At 35.8% G+C, this 20,321-nt stretch overlaps 1 protein-coding gene across 3 annotated transcripts in view; it reads right to left on the bottom strand.

The window, feature by feature from the left end:
* LOC105473074 (LMBR1 domain containing 2) overlaps nt 1-20,321 on the bottom strand; it is a 59,457-nt gene that overhangs the window by 21,554 nt on the left and 17,582 nt on the right. For all 3 annotated transcript variants that reach the window (XM_011726688.3, XM_071099018.1, XM_071099019.1), the window contains 6 exons: nt 19,048-19,143; nt 14,839-15,006; nt 13,880-14,090; nt 2,342-2,416; nt 1,058-1,171; nt 492-675 (listed from right to left, as the gene is read on the bottom strand). In XM_011726688.3, the coding sequence (XP_011724990.2) occupies nt 492-675; nt 1,058-1,171; nt 2,342-2,416; nt 13,880-14,090; nt 14,839-15,006; nt 19,048-19,143 (848 nt within the window). The remainder of the gene's footprint in view (nt 1-491; nt 676-1,057; nt 1,172-2,341; nt 2,417-13,879; nt 14,091-14,838; nt 15,007-19,047; nt 19,144-20,321) is intronic.

Raw genomic sequence — 20,321 nt, 5'->3', positions numbered from 1 at the left:
ATCTTTTCTATGTTTATATACACAAATACTTACCACTGTGCTACAACTGCCTACATTATTCAGTACAGTGACATACTGTATAGGTTTGTAGCCTAGAAGTAATAAGCCATACCATATTGTCTAAATGTGTAGTGGGCTATACCGTCTAGGTTTCGTATGTACCCTATGATGCACATGCAATGATGAAATTGCCTAACAACACATTTCTCAGAGTAATCCCAGTCATTAAGCAATACATAATTGTATACATTATGCATTATACAAAATATGCTTGATGTATACATTTTTTTATAGAATTTTTATTATTTGTGAAGTAACAGTGGAAACTAATGATTATATGTTATATGATAAGTAAAACAGTTATTTTGGGGAAATGTTACCAGATACTTAATATCACATGGTACAAAATTTTGCATTGGTGAAAACACATAATTTTTTTCTACAGACAACTTTTCATCATTACAGTTTGAAATTTATATTAAATTACATACCAAATGTAGGATTATAAAAATATTGGATAAATCGATTTTCTGGCTCTGGCGATTGAAAGGTGTGAACAAACTGACGAGTAGCACTAGTTTCATTTTTTGCTACATCTTCTAGATAAAATGCTTGTTCCAAAAGAATCTGCCATTGTACTTGAGTTCGACGGTGTCTCTGAACTGAATAAATCACCTAAAAAAGAGAATGGGGGTAGACCTGGCAGTGTTCTGATCCAACAGTGGTTCAGTTCTCCACTAGGGAGCATGTTTTGATTGTCACAACAACGGGAAAGTGCTAGCGCATTTACTGGGTCAGGCTGAGAATATTAAGGTTCTAAAATGATGTAACAGTTTTATATAATGTAACAGTTATGCTCAGTGAAGAATTCTCCCTCCTCAAATGCCAATAGTACCCCTGCTGGTATACACAGAGATAAAATATTTCAAAGAATAATAAGGACAGGATGAAAGGAAGTTTCAATACACATTCACTAAACATTCCTTTTATATGAGCAATGATTATAAGTCTAATTAAAATCATCATTAAGTAAAATACTTACAATTAACAAAGTTACCTGTTTATGCAGTTTTACCAGACTTTTTTCACTTGGGTAAATATTATGCTTTTCATCAAAATCTTCATAATCATCCATGTTTCTCCCCATTTTTTCCTGATACTCTGTAGGGCACTAAAAAAAAAAAAAAAAAAAAAAAAAAGTAGACTTTTAAAAATCTTAATTGTAAAAAGATAAAAATTTATTTTTATTAAAAATCTTTCATTCTTGAGCAGTTCTAATTTTTTCAAAAACATCTTCCTACTTTATTGTCATCTCTAGTTAGACTTCATCTGCTGATATTTTCTTGAAAATGTCTTAAAAGGTGTACTGAGTTTCTTCTCACCTCTATAATATTAATCTTTGTGTTCGTATATACTAGATAGATATAGATGGCTATAGGCAGGGGAACTTACCTACAGAAAGCAACTAGTATTTGAGAGGATTATTCTAAGTAGGATAAATTATTTTTCTAGCTAAAGAATGAAGCAAAATCATGACAAATCCAAGATGCTGAATTTTTGAAAGGCATAGCACAGAGAAATAAATACATGAATTTAAAGTCATCTTCTATACTACTATTCATTTATTACCTATATGAACTTGGGCAACTTAGTTAACCTCTCTTAGTAGTTCTCAAAAAGTAGCAAATGTGAGATAAATAGTTAGAAAAGTGATTCCAATGAATATTATCTTAGCCAAACAGAACACTAGGCAAGAATCAGTAAAACAGATTTAAAATATAGGAAAATAAATATTTCTATCATTCTGTGGGTTTAGAAGACAGTTGGGGAACTGCAAATAACCATTTTTGGAAGTATATAAATACCCCTAATTCAATACCAATGCATCAAAACCTTAACTATATGGTTTACTAAATACCTATGCTAACATCACTCATTTTATGATATATGTCATGAATATATTAATGAAAATATTTGTAAAATAACGTGTAGGTAGCTGATTGTAAGATATTACTGAGGCTTTAGTTTATTTTTACAGGAGATATGCCTTTAGTGAACATATACAATGACAGTTTAAAGGTTTATTTCCATCATTGTCATGACAATCCTTATATATTAGTCAACCTCTATCTCCATATTTCAACAGAAAGTACTGCCAATAATTAGTGTTAAACTTGCAGTAATTAAAATAAAATTCCAAGTACAAATGGTATTTGGTTAATATTTCCATGAAAATGAGTTTAAGACCTCAGCTATAGGCTGTTTTCATACTTTTCTGGTACTTTTGGTATAATATATAAGTGTGTATTTCAAAAGGAAACAGATAAAATGATTTCATTACCTTTTTAAGTATTGTATCAACACATTTTCTCAATGGGTGATTATATTTGATGCTTTCATTCACTTTACGAACCTCCTATAAAAACAGTAAAATAAACATATTTCGATTTCTACAGATCACATATTCCAAATGAGAATGCATTAAGTACTATATATTTTCTCACAAGTTCAACTTCAACACAAATTACTTTGCATTACATGAATAAAGGTTCTTAAGAACACAAGTAAAAATACAAAGTCACTGAATAGCTATTTCCATACCCTGAACTTTTCCTTACTTTTTAGATTCACTCTCTCATCACTTCATTACTTGGTGCACAAAAAAGAATAAGCATTATTTAAAAGTCCACAAAAGATCAGACAAACTTTGTGGTCCTAAAAGAACAGGGCTATATTCCTCTGGCTTACTCATCAAGATCAATTATCTCATTATCTAAAATATAGTGAAAAATCAGAGGAAGCAAAAAAGGCTACAAATGTCACAAAGTGCCAGGTCTTTCCTATAAGAGTACTCTAGAGCAGTCATGATTGATTAACTCCATACTTGCTTGTGAGGAGCACACTATCTGCTGGCGGGGCACAGTGGCTCAGGCCTGCAATGCCAGCACTTTGGGAGGCTAAGGCAGGTAGATCACTTGAGTCCCAGAGTTTAAGACCAGTTTTGGCAATATGGTGAAACCCCGTCTCTACCAAAAATACAAACATTAGCCAGTCTCATAACCTGGTCTCTAAATAAATAAATAAAAATGTAAAAATAGAATAATTTAAAAACAAACAAACAAAACAGCACACTATTTGCCAGTACTGTGCTAGGTGTAAGGACCCCATAATCCCTATAGAGGGCAGGGAGAGAAGACAAGGAATTGTCAGTCTTAAAATTTCAGTCCAGTAATGCGATAAATAAGCAATTCTGATTATAAAAGGCATAAAAGGGTTAAAGAGAAGACTCTTTAGAACCAGTAGTTCCTAAGGAATCACAATATTCTATAATATTCATGAAATTTTTAAGAAGCTGAAACCACTGTTTTAGTCAGGTGAAATAGCATGTTCACAGCCTGGAAAGCATAAGAGAACTGAGCAGGATATTTAGAAGAACATTCTGGGGCACAGAGTAGAGAAGGGTTTTTAGGGATATAAAACTCAAGGCAGAGAAGCCATCTAGCACATAGACAAAATTGTGAAAAAATATTTATAATTTATATGACAAAGACTCATCCTTAATATGTGATGAGCTCTTACAAATCAACAGAAAAATGGGAACACAGAAAAAATGCCATTGGCCAATAAATGTCTAAAAAGATATTTGAGCTCACTAAAAACAGTTACAGATTTTAAAAATAAGTTTTTTTTCAAAATTGACATTATGTAAAGAGGTAAGACTGTGGGAAAACAGGCCCTCCTATAAACAGTAAAAAGTGATACAATCTATTTAAAGGTAATTTCACAACCATTGAAGTTTAGAATATGTATACTTTATAAATAATCTGTACCAGTAGACACTATTCCTGTTAAGGAATTTAGCTTAATGAGAAAAACAAACATAAATAAAAATGATGTAGAAACTACTGTCAGAGAAAATTACGAGGTGCTCTGAGAGGGGAGAATGTAGAGTGGGAGACTTTCTGATTAGCTGATTATTTAAAATGAGATGAAACAAATATATAGAAGTCAGTCAACCAAAGGGAGAGACTAGAATATTCCTGGCTGAGAGAAAGGGATGGGACACACAAAGGCCTCCAGGCCTAAGTGAGCACATTACTTGAAGGGACTGAAAAAAGTCCAGTGTGATTATAGGGAAAGGGAGATTAAGGGTCTGCATAGCACTGGATCAGGCTGAAAGAGCAAGATCAAAGTGATCCTAGAAGCCCTTAATCATGGTTTATTTTGAGGTTAATGTGTGAGGCCTACACATGACAGTGACAAGATAAGACTCGGGTTTTTAAGAGGTCACCTGGAAGCATCATTACATCTATTTTCCATTACTAAGCTGCCTTAAAGTTTCTTGACTTGTTAGCACAAATTTATCATACTTTGAATATGAACTATATAATTTGTTTATATATTACATCTGAAATATCATGTTTTTTTCTTTACTTAGCCATATTAAAAAACAAGTACTGAAACAATTAACATTTGCTATATCTGTTATAAATTTAGGCTTCCTTCAAAAGTTCATAATTTTAATAAAGCATGGAAAGTATGTGAAATATACTGTTTGCTTTCTTTATACAAAACAATGTAACTTTGAGCTCTTTCATTACTGTGTCTCATCAAATTCTTTTTTAAGCAGGTTAGACAACATTCATGAAGGAAGGCTAACAGGCAGTTTTCAGTGGAAATAAGTAGCTGTTTCTCCCTCCCTAAAATTCTCTACCTAGAAAAATGACAAAAGGTAGAGGTGACCTTTTAGGCCATCTAGCAAATACCTTTTGAATGATTTGACATAGTTTATAAGTTTTATTAATGCTTCAAAGAAAGGTAATAGACACACAAATGCATATATCAGTTTCAGAGAGAAACATATCATAAAAATACCAAACAGTTTTTATAAAACTAACTACATTTGGGAGATTAAATGGATAGCTGAAAAAATATTTACCAATAAAGTGTTTGAATTTTGTTATCTGTCAAATGACTAGACTTCTCAGTATGGCATTCAAAGCCAAGATATAGCTTTATCTTTCCAATGTAAACTTCATGCTCAAATTAATTTGGTTTTAAAACTTCCTGATATCTGCCTGGAATGTTATCAGCTATCAAAATTCTACCCATTCTGCAAGGCCCAGGCTATCCTTCACGTCCTCTTGACTGTTATTCAGTAGTGATAACCTCTCCATACTAGAGCATTTTCTTTTTATCATTCATGCCACATTTACCACATACTGTAAGGGACTCTGTCCAATTTTCTACTCTAGAAAGTCAGTAGAATAGGAATTTCTATTCCGGCCAGTTCTGCATAGCACTTAACATGGCAGGAAGATAGTATTTTTTAAATGATAAATACGTTTCTCCTCAGTTTATAAGTTTCCAGATATTCAGAAAAGCAGAAAGAATCCCAAAATACCTTGAAGTATATGGCCACAGAAATTCATACACAGGAGGTGGAGCAAGATGGCTGAACAGAATTCTCCACTGATTGTCCTCCTCACAGGAACACCAAATTAAGCAACTATCCACACAAAAAAGTGCCTTCATAAAAACCAAAAAACAAGGTACAACCTCAGCCACTGTTGGGTATAGTACTAAGTGGGGTCTTGGGGCCCCAGATTGCAGGACTTGGCTCTTAGACAGCATTGTTGAACCTTCGCTGGGCCAGACAGGAGTCCAGTGCCCTGAAGGGAAAGTCCCAGGCATGGCAGCATTCACCACAAGCTGACTGAAGAGATCTTTGGCCTTGAAGGACTTTGTCTTGTGGCTTGGGTGCCAGTTTAGCCACAGGTAGATTCCTATAGTTTCTGGCTCCAGGCCCTGGCTCCCAGATGGCATCTCTGGACACACCCCAACTCAGGGAGAATTTGCCACTCTGAAGGGAAGAACAAAAGCTGGGTTGGCTTTGCCACCTGCTGACTGTAGAGGACCAAGGCCTTGAGCAAACATAGACGGTAGCTAGGCAGTGGTTACCGTGGGCCTTGGGCAAGATGCAGTACCATAACTTCAGGTCTAACCCAGTGCAGTCCCAGTGATGGTGGCCACAGGGGTGCTTGTGACACCCCTCTCCCACCTCCAGGAAGCTCAGGACAAAGAGAGAGACTCCAGTTGTTCGGGAGAAAGCAAGGGAAGGGAACAAGAGTCTCTGCCTGATGCTCCAGAGAATTCTTCCAGATCTTATCCAAGACCACCAAGGTGGCACACATCTACAAGTCTGCAAGAACCACAGCATTATGGGGTTTCTGGTGTCCCCTAATATAGATACAGCTGCAGTGACCAAAAACTTAGATTACAATACCCAAGTCCCTTCAAATACCTGGAAAGCTTTTCCAAGAAGGATGGCTACAAATAAGCCCACACTGCAAAGACTATAAAGAATACCTAATTTTTCAATGTCTGGACACCGATGAACATTCACAAGAATCAAGACCATCCAGAAAAACATGACCTCACCAAACGAACTAAATAAGGCACCAGGGCCGAGCACAGTGGCTCACTCCTATAATCCTAGCACTTTGGGAGGCTGAGGCTGGATGTCACTTGAGCTCAGGAGTTTGAGAACAGCCTGGGCAACAGTGAAATGCTGTCTCTACAAAAATACAAAAATTAGCAGTGTGTGGTGGTTTGTGCCTGTAGTACCAGCCACCAGCTACTTGGACGGCTGATGTGAGAGGATGACTTGAGCCCAGGAGGTGGAGACTACAGTGAGCCACAATCATGCCAGCCTGGACAACACAGTGAGACCCTGCCTCAAAGAAATTAAATAAAATAGATAACAAGGCACCAGGGGCCAATCCTGAAGACACAGAGATATGTGCCCTTTCAGACACAGAATTCAAGATAGCTGTTTCAAGGAAACTCAACAAAATTCAAGGTAACCCAGAGAAGGAATTCAGAATCCTATCAGGTAAATTTAACAAAGCTGTTGAAAGAATTAAAAATAATCAAGTAGAAATTCTGGAGTTGAAAAATGCATTGACATATTGACGAATGCATGAGAGTATCTTAACAGCAGAATTGATCATGCAGAAGAAAGAATCAGTGAGCTAGAAGACACTTGAAAATTTGGCTATTTGAAAATACGGTTAGAGGAGACAAAAATAACAAAAAAGAAATGACAAATGTCTATAAAATCTAGAAAATAGCCTCAAAAGGCCAAATTTAAAAGTTACTGGCCTTAAAGAGGAGGTAGAGTGAGAGATAAGGGTAGAAAGTTTATTCAAAGTGATAATAATAGAGAACATCCCAAACCTAAAGATATCAATATTCAAGCACAAGAAGATTATAGAACACCAAGCAGATTTATCCCAAATAAGACTATCTCAAGATATTTAATAATCAAACTCTCTAAGGTCAAGGATAAAGAAAGGATCCTAAAAGCAGCAGGAGAAGAGAAACAAATAACACATAATGAAGCTCCAATACATCTGGCAATAGGCTTCTCAGTGGAAACCTTACAGGTCAGGAGAGTGACAGGATATATTTTAAATGTTGACAGAAAACAAAAAACAAAAAACAACTTATTCTAGAATAACATATCCAGTGAAAATATTCTTCAAACATGAAAGAGAAATAAACGTTTTCAGACAAACAAAAGCTAAGCGAATTCATCCATACCAGTCCTGTTCTATAATAAATGTTAAAGGGAGTTCTTCAGTCTGAAAGAAAAGGACATCGATGAGCAATAAAAATCATCTGACGGTACAAAACTCATTGGTAATAGCAAGTACACAGAAAAACAAAGAATATTATTAACACTATAACTGTGGTGTGAAAACTACTCATATCTTGAGACAAACCAATGAAAAATAACTATGACAACTTTTTAAGACACAGATAGTATAATAATACATAAATATAAAAAAGTTAAAAGTAGAGGGAGGAAGTGAAATCTAGTTTTTATTAGTTTTCTGTGTTTATTTTTGCAATCAATGTCAAGCTGTCATCAGTTTAAAATAACAGGCTATAAGATATTACTCACAAGCCTCAAGTAACCTCAAACCAAAAAGCATACAACAGATACACACAAAATAAGAAGCAAGAAGTTAAAACATACCACCAGAGAAAATCACCTTCACAAAAAGGAAGACAGGAAGGAAGGAAAGAAGAGAATATCACGAAACAACCAGAAAACAAATAACAGAATGGCAGGAGTAAGTCCTCACTTATCAGTAATAACACTGAATGTAAATGAACTAAACTCTTCAATCTAAAGACACAGAGTGACTGTATTGATAAAAAGACATTACAACTGATACTGCAGAAATTCAAAGGATAATTAGAGACTTCTAATGAGCAACTATATGCCAATAAATTGGAAAACCTAGAAGAAATGGACAAATTCCTAGACACATGCAACTTACCAAGATCAAACCATGAAAGAAATCCAAAACCTGAACAGATCAACAAGTAATAAAATCACAGTTGTAATAAAAAGTCTTCCAGCAAAGAAAAGCCCAAGACCCAATGGTTTCACTGCTGAATTTTACCAAGCATTTAAAGAACACAAATCCTACTCAAACTATTCTGGCAAACAGAGGAGGAGGGATACTTCCAAACTCAATCTATGAGGCCAGTATTGCCCTGATTCCAAAATCAGAAACAGACACATCAAAAAAAGAAAACTGCAGGCCAATATCCCCAATGGACACTCATGAAAAAATCCTCAACAAAACACTAGCAAAACGAATTCAAGAACACGTTGAAAAGGTCATCCATCTGATCAATTCAGATTTATACCAGGAATGCAAGAATGGTTTGACATATGGAAATCAATCAATGTGATATATCATATTAATAGAGTGAAGAAAAAAAAACATAAGCATTTCTATTGATGCTGAGAAAGCACTGACAAAATTCAACATCCCTTTATGATAAAAACCGCAAAAAATCCCTGAATATACAGGGAACATACCTCAACACTATAAAAGTCATATATGACAGACCCACAGCTAGTATCATACTGAATGGGGAAAAACTGAAAGCCTTTCCTTTAAGATCTAGAACAAGACAAGGATGCCCACTTTCACTACTGTTATTCAGTGTAGTACTGGAAGTCCTAAGTAAAGCAATCAGACAAGAGAAAGATATAAAAGGCATCAAACTTGGAAAGAAAGAAGTCAAATTATCCTTGTTTTCAGGTGATAAATCTTACATTTGGAAAAACCTAAAAACTCCACCAAAAAACTATTAGAAGGGATAAACAAATTCTGTAAAGCTGCAGTACACAAAATCAACATTCAAAAATCAGTAGCATTTCTATATGTCAACCACAAACAATCTGAAAAAGAAATCGCATTTACAATCTCTATAACACAAACAAAATACCAAGGAATTAGCCAAATAAGTGAAAGATCTCTACAATGAAAACTATAAAACACTGATGCAAGGAATTGAAGAGAACACAAAAAAATAAAAAGGTATTCCATTTTCATGGATTGGAATAATCAATATTGTTAAAATGTCCATACTACTGAAAGCAATCTACAATTTCAATGCAATCTCTATCAAAATATCAATGACATTCTTAACAGAAATAGAAAAAACAATCCTAAAATTTATATGGAACCACAAAAGATCCTCAACTGCCAAAGCTATTTTAAGTAAAAAGTGCAAAACTGGAGGAATCACATTATCTGACTTTAAACTACATAATAAAGCTATAACCAAAACAGCATGGTGTTAGGATAAAAACAGACCAATGGTACAGAATAGAGAACCCCAAAATAAATCCATACATCTACAGTGAACTCATTTTTGACAAGGGCTCCAAGAACATACGATGAGGAAAGGATAGTCTCTTCAATAAATGGTGCCAGGAAAACTGGAAAACTGGATATATGCAGAAGAATGAAACTAGACCAGATATCTCCCCATATATAAAACTCAAATCAAAATGATTTAAAGACTTAAATCTAAGAACTCAAACTATGAAACTAATACAAGAAAACATTGGAGAAACTCTCCAGGATATTGGACTGGGCAAAGATTCTTCAGTAATAACCTATAAGCACAGACAATCAAAGCAAAAGTGAACAAATGGGATCACATCAAGTTAAAAAGCTTCTGCACAGCAAAGGAAACTATCAACAAAATGAAGCGATAACCCACAGAATAGGAGAAAGTATTTGTAAACTATCTTTCTGACAAGAGGTTAATAACCACAATATATAAGGAATTCAAACAACTCCACGAGAAAAAAAAAAATGTAATAATCTGATTAAAAATGGGCAAAAGATTTTAATTTCTCAAAAAAAAAAAAAAGACATAAATGGCAAACAGGCAAAAACAGGCATTTTAGAGTTTTCATTGTAGAGATGTTTCACTTATTTGGCTAATTCCTTGATATTTTATTTGTGTTATAGCAATTGTAAATGGGGTTTCTTTTTCAGGTTGTTTGCTGTTGACATATAGAAATGCTACTGATTTTTGAATCACTAATCATCAAAAAGATGTAAATCAAAGCTACAATGAGATATCATCTCACCCCGGTTAAAATGGGTTTTATCCAAAATACAGGCAATAATGTAATGTAAATTAGTACAACTACTATGCAGAACAGTTTGCAGGCTCCTCAAAAAAATTAAAAAAAAAAAAAAAGCTACTATGTGTTCCAGCAATTACACTGCTAGGTATATAACCAAAACAAGAAAATCATTATATCAAAGAAATGTCTGTACTCCTATGTTTATTGCAGCAGTACTCACAATAGCCAAGATTTAGAAGCAACCTAAGTGTCCATCAACATATGAATGGATAAAGAAAATGTGGTACATATACACAACAGAGGACTATTCAGCCATTAAATCGGAATGAGATCCAGTCATTTGCAACAATATGGGTGGAGCTAGAGGTCACTATGTTAAGTGAAATAAGTCAGGCACAGAAAGACAAACTTCACATGTTCCCATTTATTTATGGGGCTGGGAGGGGTTATGCGTAGAAGGGAGGGTGGGAAGTGGGAATGGTAATGGATACAAAAATATAGCTAGAGTGAATAATATCCAGTGTTTGATAGAACAGGGTGACTACAGTCAATAATGTAATTGTACATTTTAATAACTAAATGAAAATAATCAGATTGTTTGTAACATAAAGAAAAGTAAATGCTTGAGGTGATGAGTATGTACAAAAATGTTTTAAAACCCCAGAAAAACAAACAAAAAAGAAATTCATACCTGAGAAATCATGCATTGTTTTTGATGGAAAGAGGTTCAGAGTTATCTTGCTGTCTATGTGTACCTACTGCTATTTTCAAAACATTCATTTTTAAAGAGTGGTTTCTTATCTAAAATTTCTTACACAGCTTAAAACCTAAGAATACTATACTAAAATAGCACAGAAGTCACCAATGCCGGTTCTTAATTTTCCACATCTTATTTCTAAGCAGAGGGCTCCTATTTAAAAATAACAACAACAAAATCTATTTTATTCAGACAGCAAAGTTTCGTCTAGGGAAAAATCCATAACTCACATAATACCTGTGTTTATTTTTTTGCAGGAACGTTGAATAAATTAGTGAAATCCAAATTCCTCAAATCTGAAACAACTGAATTTAATACCAACTTTTGGATGGAATACTATCAAATTTAAATTTAAATTAATTTATTTTATCAAATGTAAGTATCTTATCGAAATATCAGTTTTCAACTATTTCAATTTTTTTAAAAATTCAAAATTTCAAATATAAATGTAAAATCTATCAAATATAAATTATCTTCTTTCAAAAGATGTAATAACATTCATCATAGGAATGTTGAATATAACAGGAAATTTAATCATTTCAATTTAAATAATACTATTTATAGACTCACTCCTACATTTAAATCAATATTTTCTGCTGTAGTTCTTACGTTCTGTAGAGAATAAATGCTGCAAAGCCAACATAAAATTTTCTAATCACAGTATACATTCATTTGTTCATTTATTCATTCACTTAAAAAATGGTTGCTGAGTGTTTAAGAGTCTGGACAACCAGGGAAGATGTTATGGGTTGAACTGTGTCCCCTGAGACCTAACCTCCAGTATCTTAACATGCGATCTTATTTGAAATAGGGTTGTTGCAGATTTAATTAGCTAAGTTAAGATGAGGTTATACTGGAGTGGGATGAACTCTAATCCAATATAACTGGTGTCCTTACAAAACAATGAAGTTTGGACACAGGCACACAGGGAGAACACCATGTGAAGATGAAGGCAGGGGTCTACAAGTCAAGGTATGCCAAAGATCGCAAACCACCAGAAGCTAGAAGACAAACATGGAACAGATATTCCCTAGAGCCCTCAGAAGGAACCAACCCTGCAGATGCCTCAATCTTGAACGTTAGTCTCCAGAACTGTGAGCCAATATTTTCTATTGTTTAAGCCACCCAGTTTGTGGTAGTTTTGTTACAGCAGTTCTAGGAAGCTAATAAAGCTTCCCTGAAGAATTCTCATTTATGTTAAGACCTGAAAATGAAATAGGAATTAGCTGAAGAGAGTGCTGAAAAGAGCATTATAATAGTTTGGGAATAGCATGCTCAAAGATAGAAAAGAAAGACAATGTGTGTAATGATTAAGCACAGGGTCATCAAGCAAGATCAATTCAGTCCACTACTTGTTCTCATACTGGAACACACCCACACTCATTCATTTATTTACTGGCTATGGCTGCTTTCATCCTACAAGGACAGAGTAGTTGTGAAACGATATTGCACACAAAGCCTAAAATATTTACTATCTGGCCCTTTACAGAAAAAGTTTGTCAGTCCCTGTTAGAGGCAAGACTGCCTGGTTCTTATCACTTCCCAGCCATGTAGACATGAGAAAGTTACTTAATCTCTCTGTGCCTCATATTCTTCATTTATAGAATGGGGATTTACAAAAATCTCTATCATAAAGTCATGGGAATTAAATATATGTATAGTGCTTAGAAAGTCCCTCTTAGGCAAACAGTAAGTCTATATAATTGTTTACTATAATTATCACCATTGCTAAGTTTGAGGAACCAAAGTTGAGTGTTAGGTAAATATTAAGTCTATAGAATTGTTTATTATTTCATCACCATTAGCAAGTTTGAGAAACCAAAGATGACCAGTGTGAGAAGACAGAGGTTTGGGATACAGCTGGAGAGCTAAACATAGGCCAAATTATTTTTCTGTAGGCTACATTGTAACATTTTGGAGTTTATTTTAACATGACTGAAAAGCCTTCAAAAGGAGTTTTAATTTGGAGAGTATCATCAGCGGAGTAGCATATTTTCCCTGGTGAGCAAAACTGTGAGGTGACTACAATAATCTTTTTAAATCCATAACAAAATTTTTATTTAACACAGAAAAATTTTATAATTTGTTATATATTTTTATGTACAGTATTGAAAGGTATACTTTCAATAACTTTGTGAAACTGGGTTAAGTCATCGAGTAAAATGAAGTGTCTTATTAAGATTACAGATAGGAAACAAAACTTATCAATACAAACTCCCATGCAAATTGTTCTTTAAAGAGGTTTCCAGAATTGGTGGTATTACCTTAGGTTAACCTTTCAGAAATAAGTGTCCTCTGGTCATTATTCTCACTTCTATTATGTTAGGGTAACCATACAATTTATCATTTAATCTGGGAGACTTTTGAAAATAAAAGAGGGTACTACTAAAAGTTACCTCAAAATAATAGGCATAGCCCTGCACTACTGAATATATTTTCCATGAATCCCTGTCAGACAGAAGATGGACAAGACACATCATGAGGCTGAACTGCTAAAAAGTCATCCTGGATGAGACATCCTGAAGGACTGCACAACACCAGTTTTGCAATCTGAAGCCCATCAATGCACTAACAACAACAAACCAAGTGACTAAAAGGGGATACACATGCCTTAGTGACTATTGCTTATAAGGTTCAAACTTGCTTACCTCCATGGCATCTTCTAAATTCTCTTCTGCATCTGCTTTCTCTGTCATCAGTTTGGCTGCCTTAAAATACGTTTTCATAAGTAGATAACCCCTTTTTGCTCCATTCCAGTAGGATCGAGGAATTTCCACCAAGCCATAACCCAACAACAACACAAGAAGAAACAGACCCCATGTATTTGCAGCAGCTATCCCAATTGTCTGAAGCTGGTTCCTAAGAAAGGGAAATAACAGATAATATGTACATTTTAATGGAAAGATAAAATGTGACTGCATAAATAGACTTTAACACAGGAGACACTGTTTCTATTGTGTTAAAATTAGCATCTAGAATTAATTCATGGCAATAATATGTATATATTTTCCTAGAGGAAACATTTTTCATTAGGTGATTTCTTTTTCTATATTGAACAAAAGAAGCCTGAAAATGTTTCAAATTAACTTGTGTTGCTGACCTAGCAAATCTCAGGAATACAATAGTGAGACCTAGCACTGCTGATCTATTTCTAAATTTTCAGATGTAGACCTTCACATATGTTAGAAATCATAAGTATAAAACAGATTTCAATTTTATTGAAATATCTAAATCCAAGATAACATTAAGAACAAATATGCCCTCAAATTATAATCAAAACAAAAAACAATGAAAAATAAAACCAGTTATTTTATCATATAAAAATTTTGAAATTCTATCCAAAAATCATAAGGGTTATTAATTTTAATATATAGCCATTAGACTAATCATTAATCTTTTGCCTAAAATCTATATTTAAAGATGTCATTCCATATTTTCTTTCTTAGTAATATGGATTATTCACATATTCTTTTAGGGAAATCCATAAAATATGTAACAATACATTTCTCAATGAAATGTCTTTTTACTGGCACATATGAAGTTAAAAATGAATTTTTAAAAATGCAAACATACATTAAAGCAATGTTAAGAAGACTACTTTTCTTACCATTCTAAATGTAAATGTGGGTTTACAGCTACATAAATTAAAAATGCTCCAAAAATCAGCAAATAGGTACCATAGTAGATTGCATTCTCAATTAGTGCAGTTTTGATCTTTCCAGTGATGGAAAACCCTCCTGATCTTGCATATGACTGCATAAAAGGTAAGAGAATCCTAGATGGATAGAAAAAATATGATTAAAAACCCAAACAACTGATATGTCTATATAATCTCAAAATGCCAGAAATATGGGAATCTCAATTTTAATGAATAGTTCTTCTCACTGATAAATATGTTTATAAGTAATCATGAATACTTAATATACTATAATAGATGACTGAGTATTTTTGTAACATAAAATTTTAGGGAAAGCAAATGGGTCTTTAAAGCTTTTATAAAGAGTCTGGACTGCATTCAAAGAAAACATTTTTGATCAAATTTTAGTTTTCTAAGGCTTCAGCATGGAGAAAGGATAAAAGGGAAACAAAATTGGAACTAGTTGGGAGGGGGAAGGGTGGTGATGGTGGTAAGAAGCAAAAAGGGAGAAGGTCAGTTGACAGCATACTGACTTTGAAGTAGTACTTAGGAGACATCCAAGAGGAGCTGCACACAAACCCAGCTTCAGGGTTCAAGAGAGAGGACTAAAAATATGGATAGCTTCCGGAGTCATCACTGTATCAACGGCACTGAAATAACATCAGTAGAAACTCAACTAGAAGCATGAGTATGGAGAATGTGAAGGAAAGAACTGAGACAGATCTCATATCAACTTTTAAGAGAGACGTAGAAAACAGAAGGAGGATGGACCAGCAAAAGAGACTGAGACAGAACAATAGTGGGGCAAGGAAGAAAACCAAGGAGCATATGGGTTAGGAACTAGGAGAGGAAAGTTAAAGTGGAGAGAGAGAATCAAATGCCACCAAGAGGTGAAGTAAATTAAAAACCTGTATGTATGAGTGGAGGAGTGAGAATAGAAAGCAGAGTACTATGGTTGAGAAATAAGTAAACAATGAGCAAGTGGAGATATCAAATATAGAGAATTCATTTAAGAAGTTTGGCTGGGTAGGATAAACTATGGCATATACATACAATGGGGTATTTTACAGAAATGGAAAATAAGAGAATACTGATACATACAGCACAGCATAGATGAATTTCCCAAATATGTGAGCAAAGAGAGATGCGAAAAAGTTGACAGTGTATAATTCTATGCTTATAAAGTTCATAAACAGGCAAAAACTAATCTATGGTGATGGAAGTCAGAATCATGGTTACCTCTGGGGAGTGCGGGACGACTACACAGGGAAGCATGAGCGAGGCTTCTGAGGGCATTGTTAAAGTTCTATAACATCATCTGAGTGCTGGTGTATGGGTGTATTCACTTTGAAAAAAGTCAAACTAAACACAATCTATGCATTTTCCGGTATGAATTTATGCTTCAGTTTTAAAAAGTTTCTTAAAAAATTTAGTTGTGATCAGATCAACAAGGCAAAAGCTGGAAAGGAATCTGAACTGACAGACTTTCATTTTTGTTTCTGTTTTCTTTTCTAAAGATGAGAGAAATGTGCATGCTTTGTTGAAATTTAAAGCTACAAGTAAGTAACAAGAGCTGAAGGGGATGGATCCATATTTTAGGAAGAAGTGATGGCAGCAGCGGCCTGTCTGCCCCCTGAAAAGATGGTGGCCGCAGTGGGGCAGGACTGGCGGGGGCTGTGCACTCCATGGAGCTAGCAGGAGGTGGGAGCCCCACCCTCTTCTGAGTTGGGAGGGCAAGAGCCCTGCCCTCTTGGGCACAGGTGCAGCTGCCCAGCTGTGGCTGTGGACCCAGGCATCCCTGCACTCTCGGGGACCCAGAAAGCCCCCATACCACTACAGGTTTGGAAGTCCCTGCTCCTGCTGCCTGGCCTCTCCCTGCTCCTGACAACTGCTCTGATTTTGGAGAAAAGTTGTGACTGAATCCAGGCACTGTTGCAACCTAGCTGGGTGTGCACACATGCTCAGGGCAGTGCTGACACACCAGACCCCTGCTGCCTCAGCCCACTCTGGACTTTGGACATCAATAAGCACAGGAGGGAGGTGGAGAGTGGGGCTGAGGGCAGCTCTGCATGGGCCTGCAGGCACCATTTGGCATGAACAGCCTGGGTGCCATAAATGACATGATTGATGGTAGCAGGAGGCAGACAGGCTCCTGGGCAGAAGTGGGCAGGTCACTGGTGAAGCACCACCTTCAAGCCAGAGACAGCCTGAAGCCTGGGGGCCAGGCCACCAGTCCTGTGGACCACAGTGAGAACTTAGGATGCTTTTTCCAGGCCCACCCATGGCCCAATCAGTGCACACTTCCTCCTCTCTGAAGCCCATAAAAACCCCAGACTCAGCCAGACTCAGGCAGATGACAGGACAACCTGACTACAGATAGGAGCTATCTACTCCAGGTCTCCTTCTGCTGGGGGCTGCACAGACGATTGAGATAACCTGCCTGCAGGTAGGAGCTACCCATTCCGGGGCTCCTTTCCACTGAGAGCTGTACTTGTCAGGATGACCTGCCTGCAGAAAGGAGCTATCTACTTTGGGTCTCCTGAGAGTTGTACTATCACTCAATAAAGCACCTCTTCGCCTTGCTCACCCTCCAGTTTTCCACATACCTCATTCTTCCTGGACGTAGGACAAGAACTCAGGACCTGCTGAATGGCAGAACTGAAGGAGCTGAAACATAAACAGGGCTGAAACATGCCCCTGCCACTTGCCATGTTGCAAGTGACGAGAAGAGAAGAACTGTGGCCCTTCCAGAAGCCCAGATCTGGGGACTCCCCAAGCCAGGTCTGTGACACCCTCTTTGGAGCTCTGAAGTTTCTGGCATCTCCAAGCTTCTGAGTACCACTACATTCCCCTCATCCAGATGCAGGTGCCCACAGCAGAAGCTGCTTGCAGTGTATTTGACCCAGCCACAGGCTTGCACAGAGCCGAGACCTGTGCTGGTGCCTGGAGCTGCCCACCCTGCCACAGCAGTCAGCATGTCTGGCTGTGCTCAGTGGCTGGATCCCACGCTCACTCACTCACACACCCCTCACCACTCCACGCCTGGCTCGCCCTTGGGAGGCATGAGATCAGAGCCAGTAGCATGAGCTGAGTGCAACCTGCCAGGCTGAGTGAATAGAATAAGCTCAGCGGGCCTGAGTAAAATTCGGGCAAAGGTGCTACTGGCCAGAGGTTTCCAGCTGGCAAAACAACACCCCTAAGGATCCTGTGACAGGATTGGCTTTAACAAGCATGACTCTTCTATCTTTGGAGGGGAAATTAAAAAAAAGATGGATAGGTATGTAGATTTGTTGGTGAGAAGCTGAAAGAGCTGCCATCTGATGACTCCTGTTTTAACTGTTGGATGGAAAGTAGTCATCTGCCAAGAGGCTAAGAGTAAAGATGATTTTATTATTGTTATTAGGGAGTACAAGAGAGAAAGCCATAAAGAGGACAGAAATTTGAAGTGAGTGGAAATATTTCTTGTAGAAAATGGAAAGAAAGCAAACTAAAAATACAAAGAAGGAAAGTCTAGTAATGTTGAGAGCCCAGTTGAATTTAATAGACATGATTTTACAAGAGCACTACTCTGCTATGTAATTTTTCTCTTGCAATGTTCAGTGCCTCCAGTTTTAGAGTGCAGTTGTTTGCAGATCTAAGAGATGCTTAGCAGGCAAGTGGATAAGTATGAGTTTGGAGCACAGCAGAAAGATAAAAATAATGGGTAGAAAGATTCAGAATGCATTATTGGTCAATGAAACCATGGCTATAATTACAGCTATGCAGGGAAGTCTGATAAGATGACCAAGATAGGACTCTAGGCAAGATCAACATTTAGAAAATGGACAACAGAAATGGCACTTATAAAGGAAATCAGAAGGTTGGGGAAAGCAGACAGAAAGAAAACCAGAGTATATGACTTTAGCAAGGGCAGTTTCATGTAATAATGTGGCTGGAAGAACAATTGGACTGAAGGGCAAAAGAGAAGGCAATAACTGAAAGGAAACAATAACAACAAAAACTGTGTTTCTGTTTTCTATTTTCTATTTGTGTGTTTTTTTTTCTTTTTCTTTTTTCTGTAAGATAGGACACACTTGAGAGAGCAGAAAGGGAGACGATAGAGATTTAAGGAAAAAAATGACACATAAATAAATTCCAAACCATATTGATTGAAAAATGTTATCCTTTACTGTAACTTACCATGTTAAAAATTGTGACGTCCAATACACTACCCTCCAGAAAATTGGCATGATTCCATCAGGAATGTAACTCCATGGCTTGAAACAAGGATGCTGGCTGTTGAATAAAAGTTAAAGCCAATTAATCATAAACAATTATTTAAATGAATTATACAGTTAATTTGCATGTGGCCAAGTTAATTTACATTCAGATTTTAAATTATTGACTCTAATAATCAATAACTCATAAAATTTCACAGAAATTTTAAAATTCAATGTTGACTGCCAAAAGAAAAAAACACACAAAAGCAACAAAATAGTTTTTTCTGAAAATGTCATTTAAGTTTTCAACTTTCAGTGTATTTTTAGTCATTGGGTAAAAAGAAAACTTAATGTTCAACTAATAGACTAAAAGTGCAACAATCATTAAAAGCAAATGTATTATGAAATAAAATTTCTAATGATTACCTTTAAAATACACAACCCATTCATAGGTTGGGTTTTTTTTTTTTTTTTTTTTTTCCAGGTTATAGGGATTGGGAGGGGAAAACATTAGGTGATTAATTCCTGAAAATTGGAATGCTAATTAAATCACTCACTATAACATTGCTTCTATGGAGATGCATGCTAGCATCTATACATAATTCTGTTTAAATTTCTGAAGACATGAGTCTCTGATCATAAATTCTGCCATGTAGCCATATTCCTAAGCTAGAAGGATATCCCAAGAACTTGCAACAATCTGTAGCTGCTGCTGATCTTTATCCAGTTTTTTTTAAATAGTGCTTCAAATGGAAGTAACACATGCATTTTAAATTTACCTTTTCTCAAGTTAGATTTTTTAAAAATATGCATAAAGAAGCATGCAAATACTACTGAAAGCATTCATAAAGTCTATAGTCAACATATATAAGCTTTTTACTTAAAAATTCGATATTTGAATTCAATATAATCTTTGGACAATTTGAACTTTATTCATTTTTTTATGTAAATCTATAATGCTTTTGAAAGATGTGCAATATGAAAGGAATACCACAAGTACAGAAATACTTGTACTTTATTATAACCTTGTAAATTAGGCAAAAGTGAAAATACATCCCACGTTTTTAAATCTGAGATAGGCTGAGAGGAAAAACAGGTTTTAGAAATTACATACTTGGTAAAGAAGAACCAGGACTGAAAAGTCAGGACTTCTTCAAGTTTCTTACTACCATCTACTGAAGGGCTTTGTGGACCAATAAATATTTAAAAAATTAGATTTAATTAGAATATGATGTAATGAAAAGTCTACTAGGA

This window comes from Macaca nemestrina, chromosome 6, assembly GCF_043159975.1.
Source record: "Macaca nemestrina isolate mMacNem1 chromosome 6, mMacNem.hap1, whole genome shotgun sequence".
Lineage (NCBI taxonomy): Eukaryota > Metazoa > Chordata > Mammalia > Primates > Cercopithecidae > Macaca > Macaca nemestrina.
The sequence above is the reverse complement of the archived record's forward strand: the minus strand, read 5'-3'. Positions and strand labels throughout refer to the sequence as shown.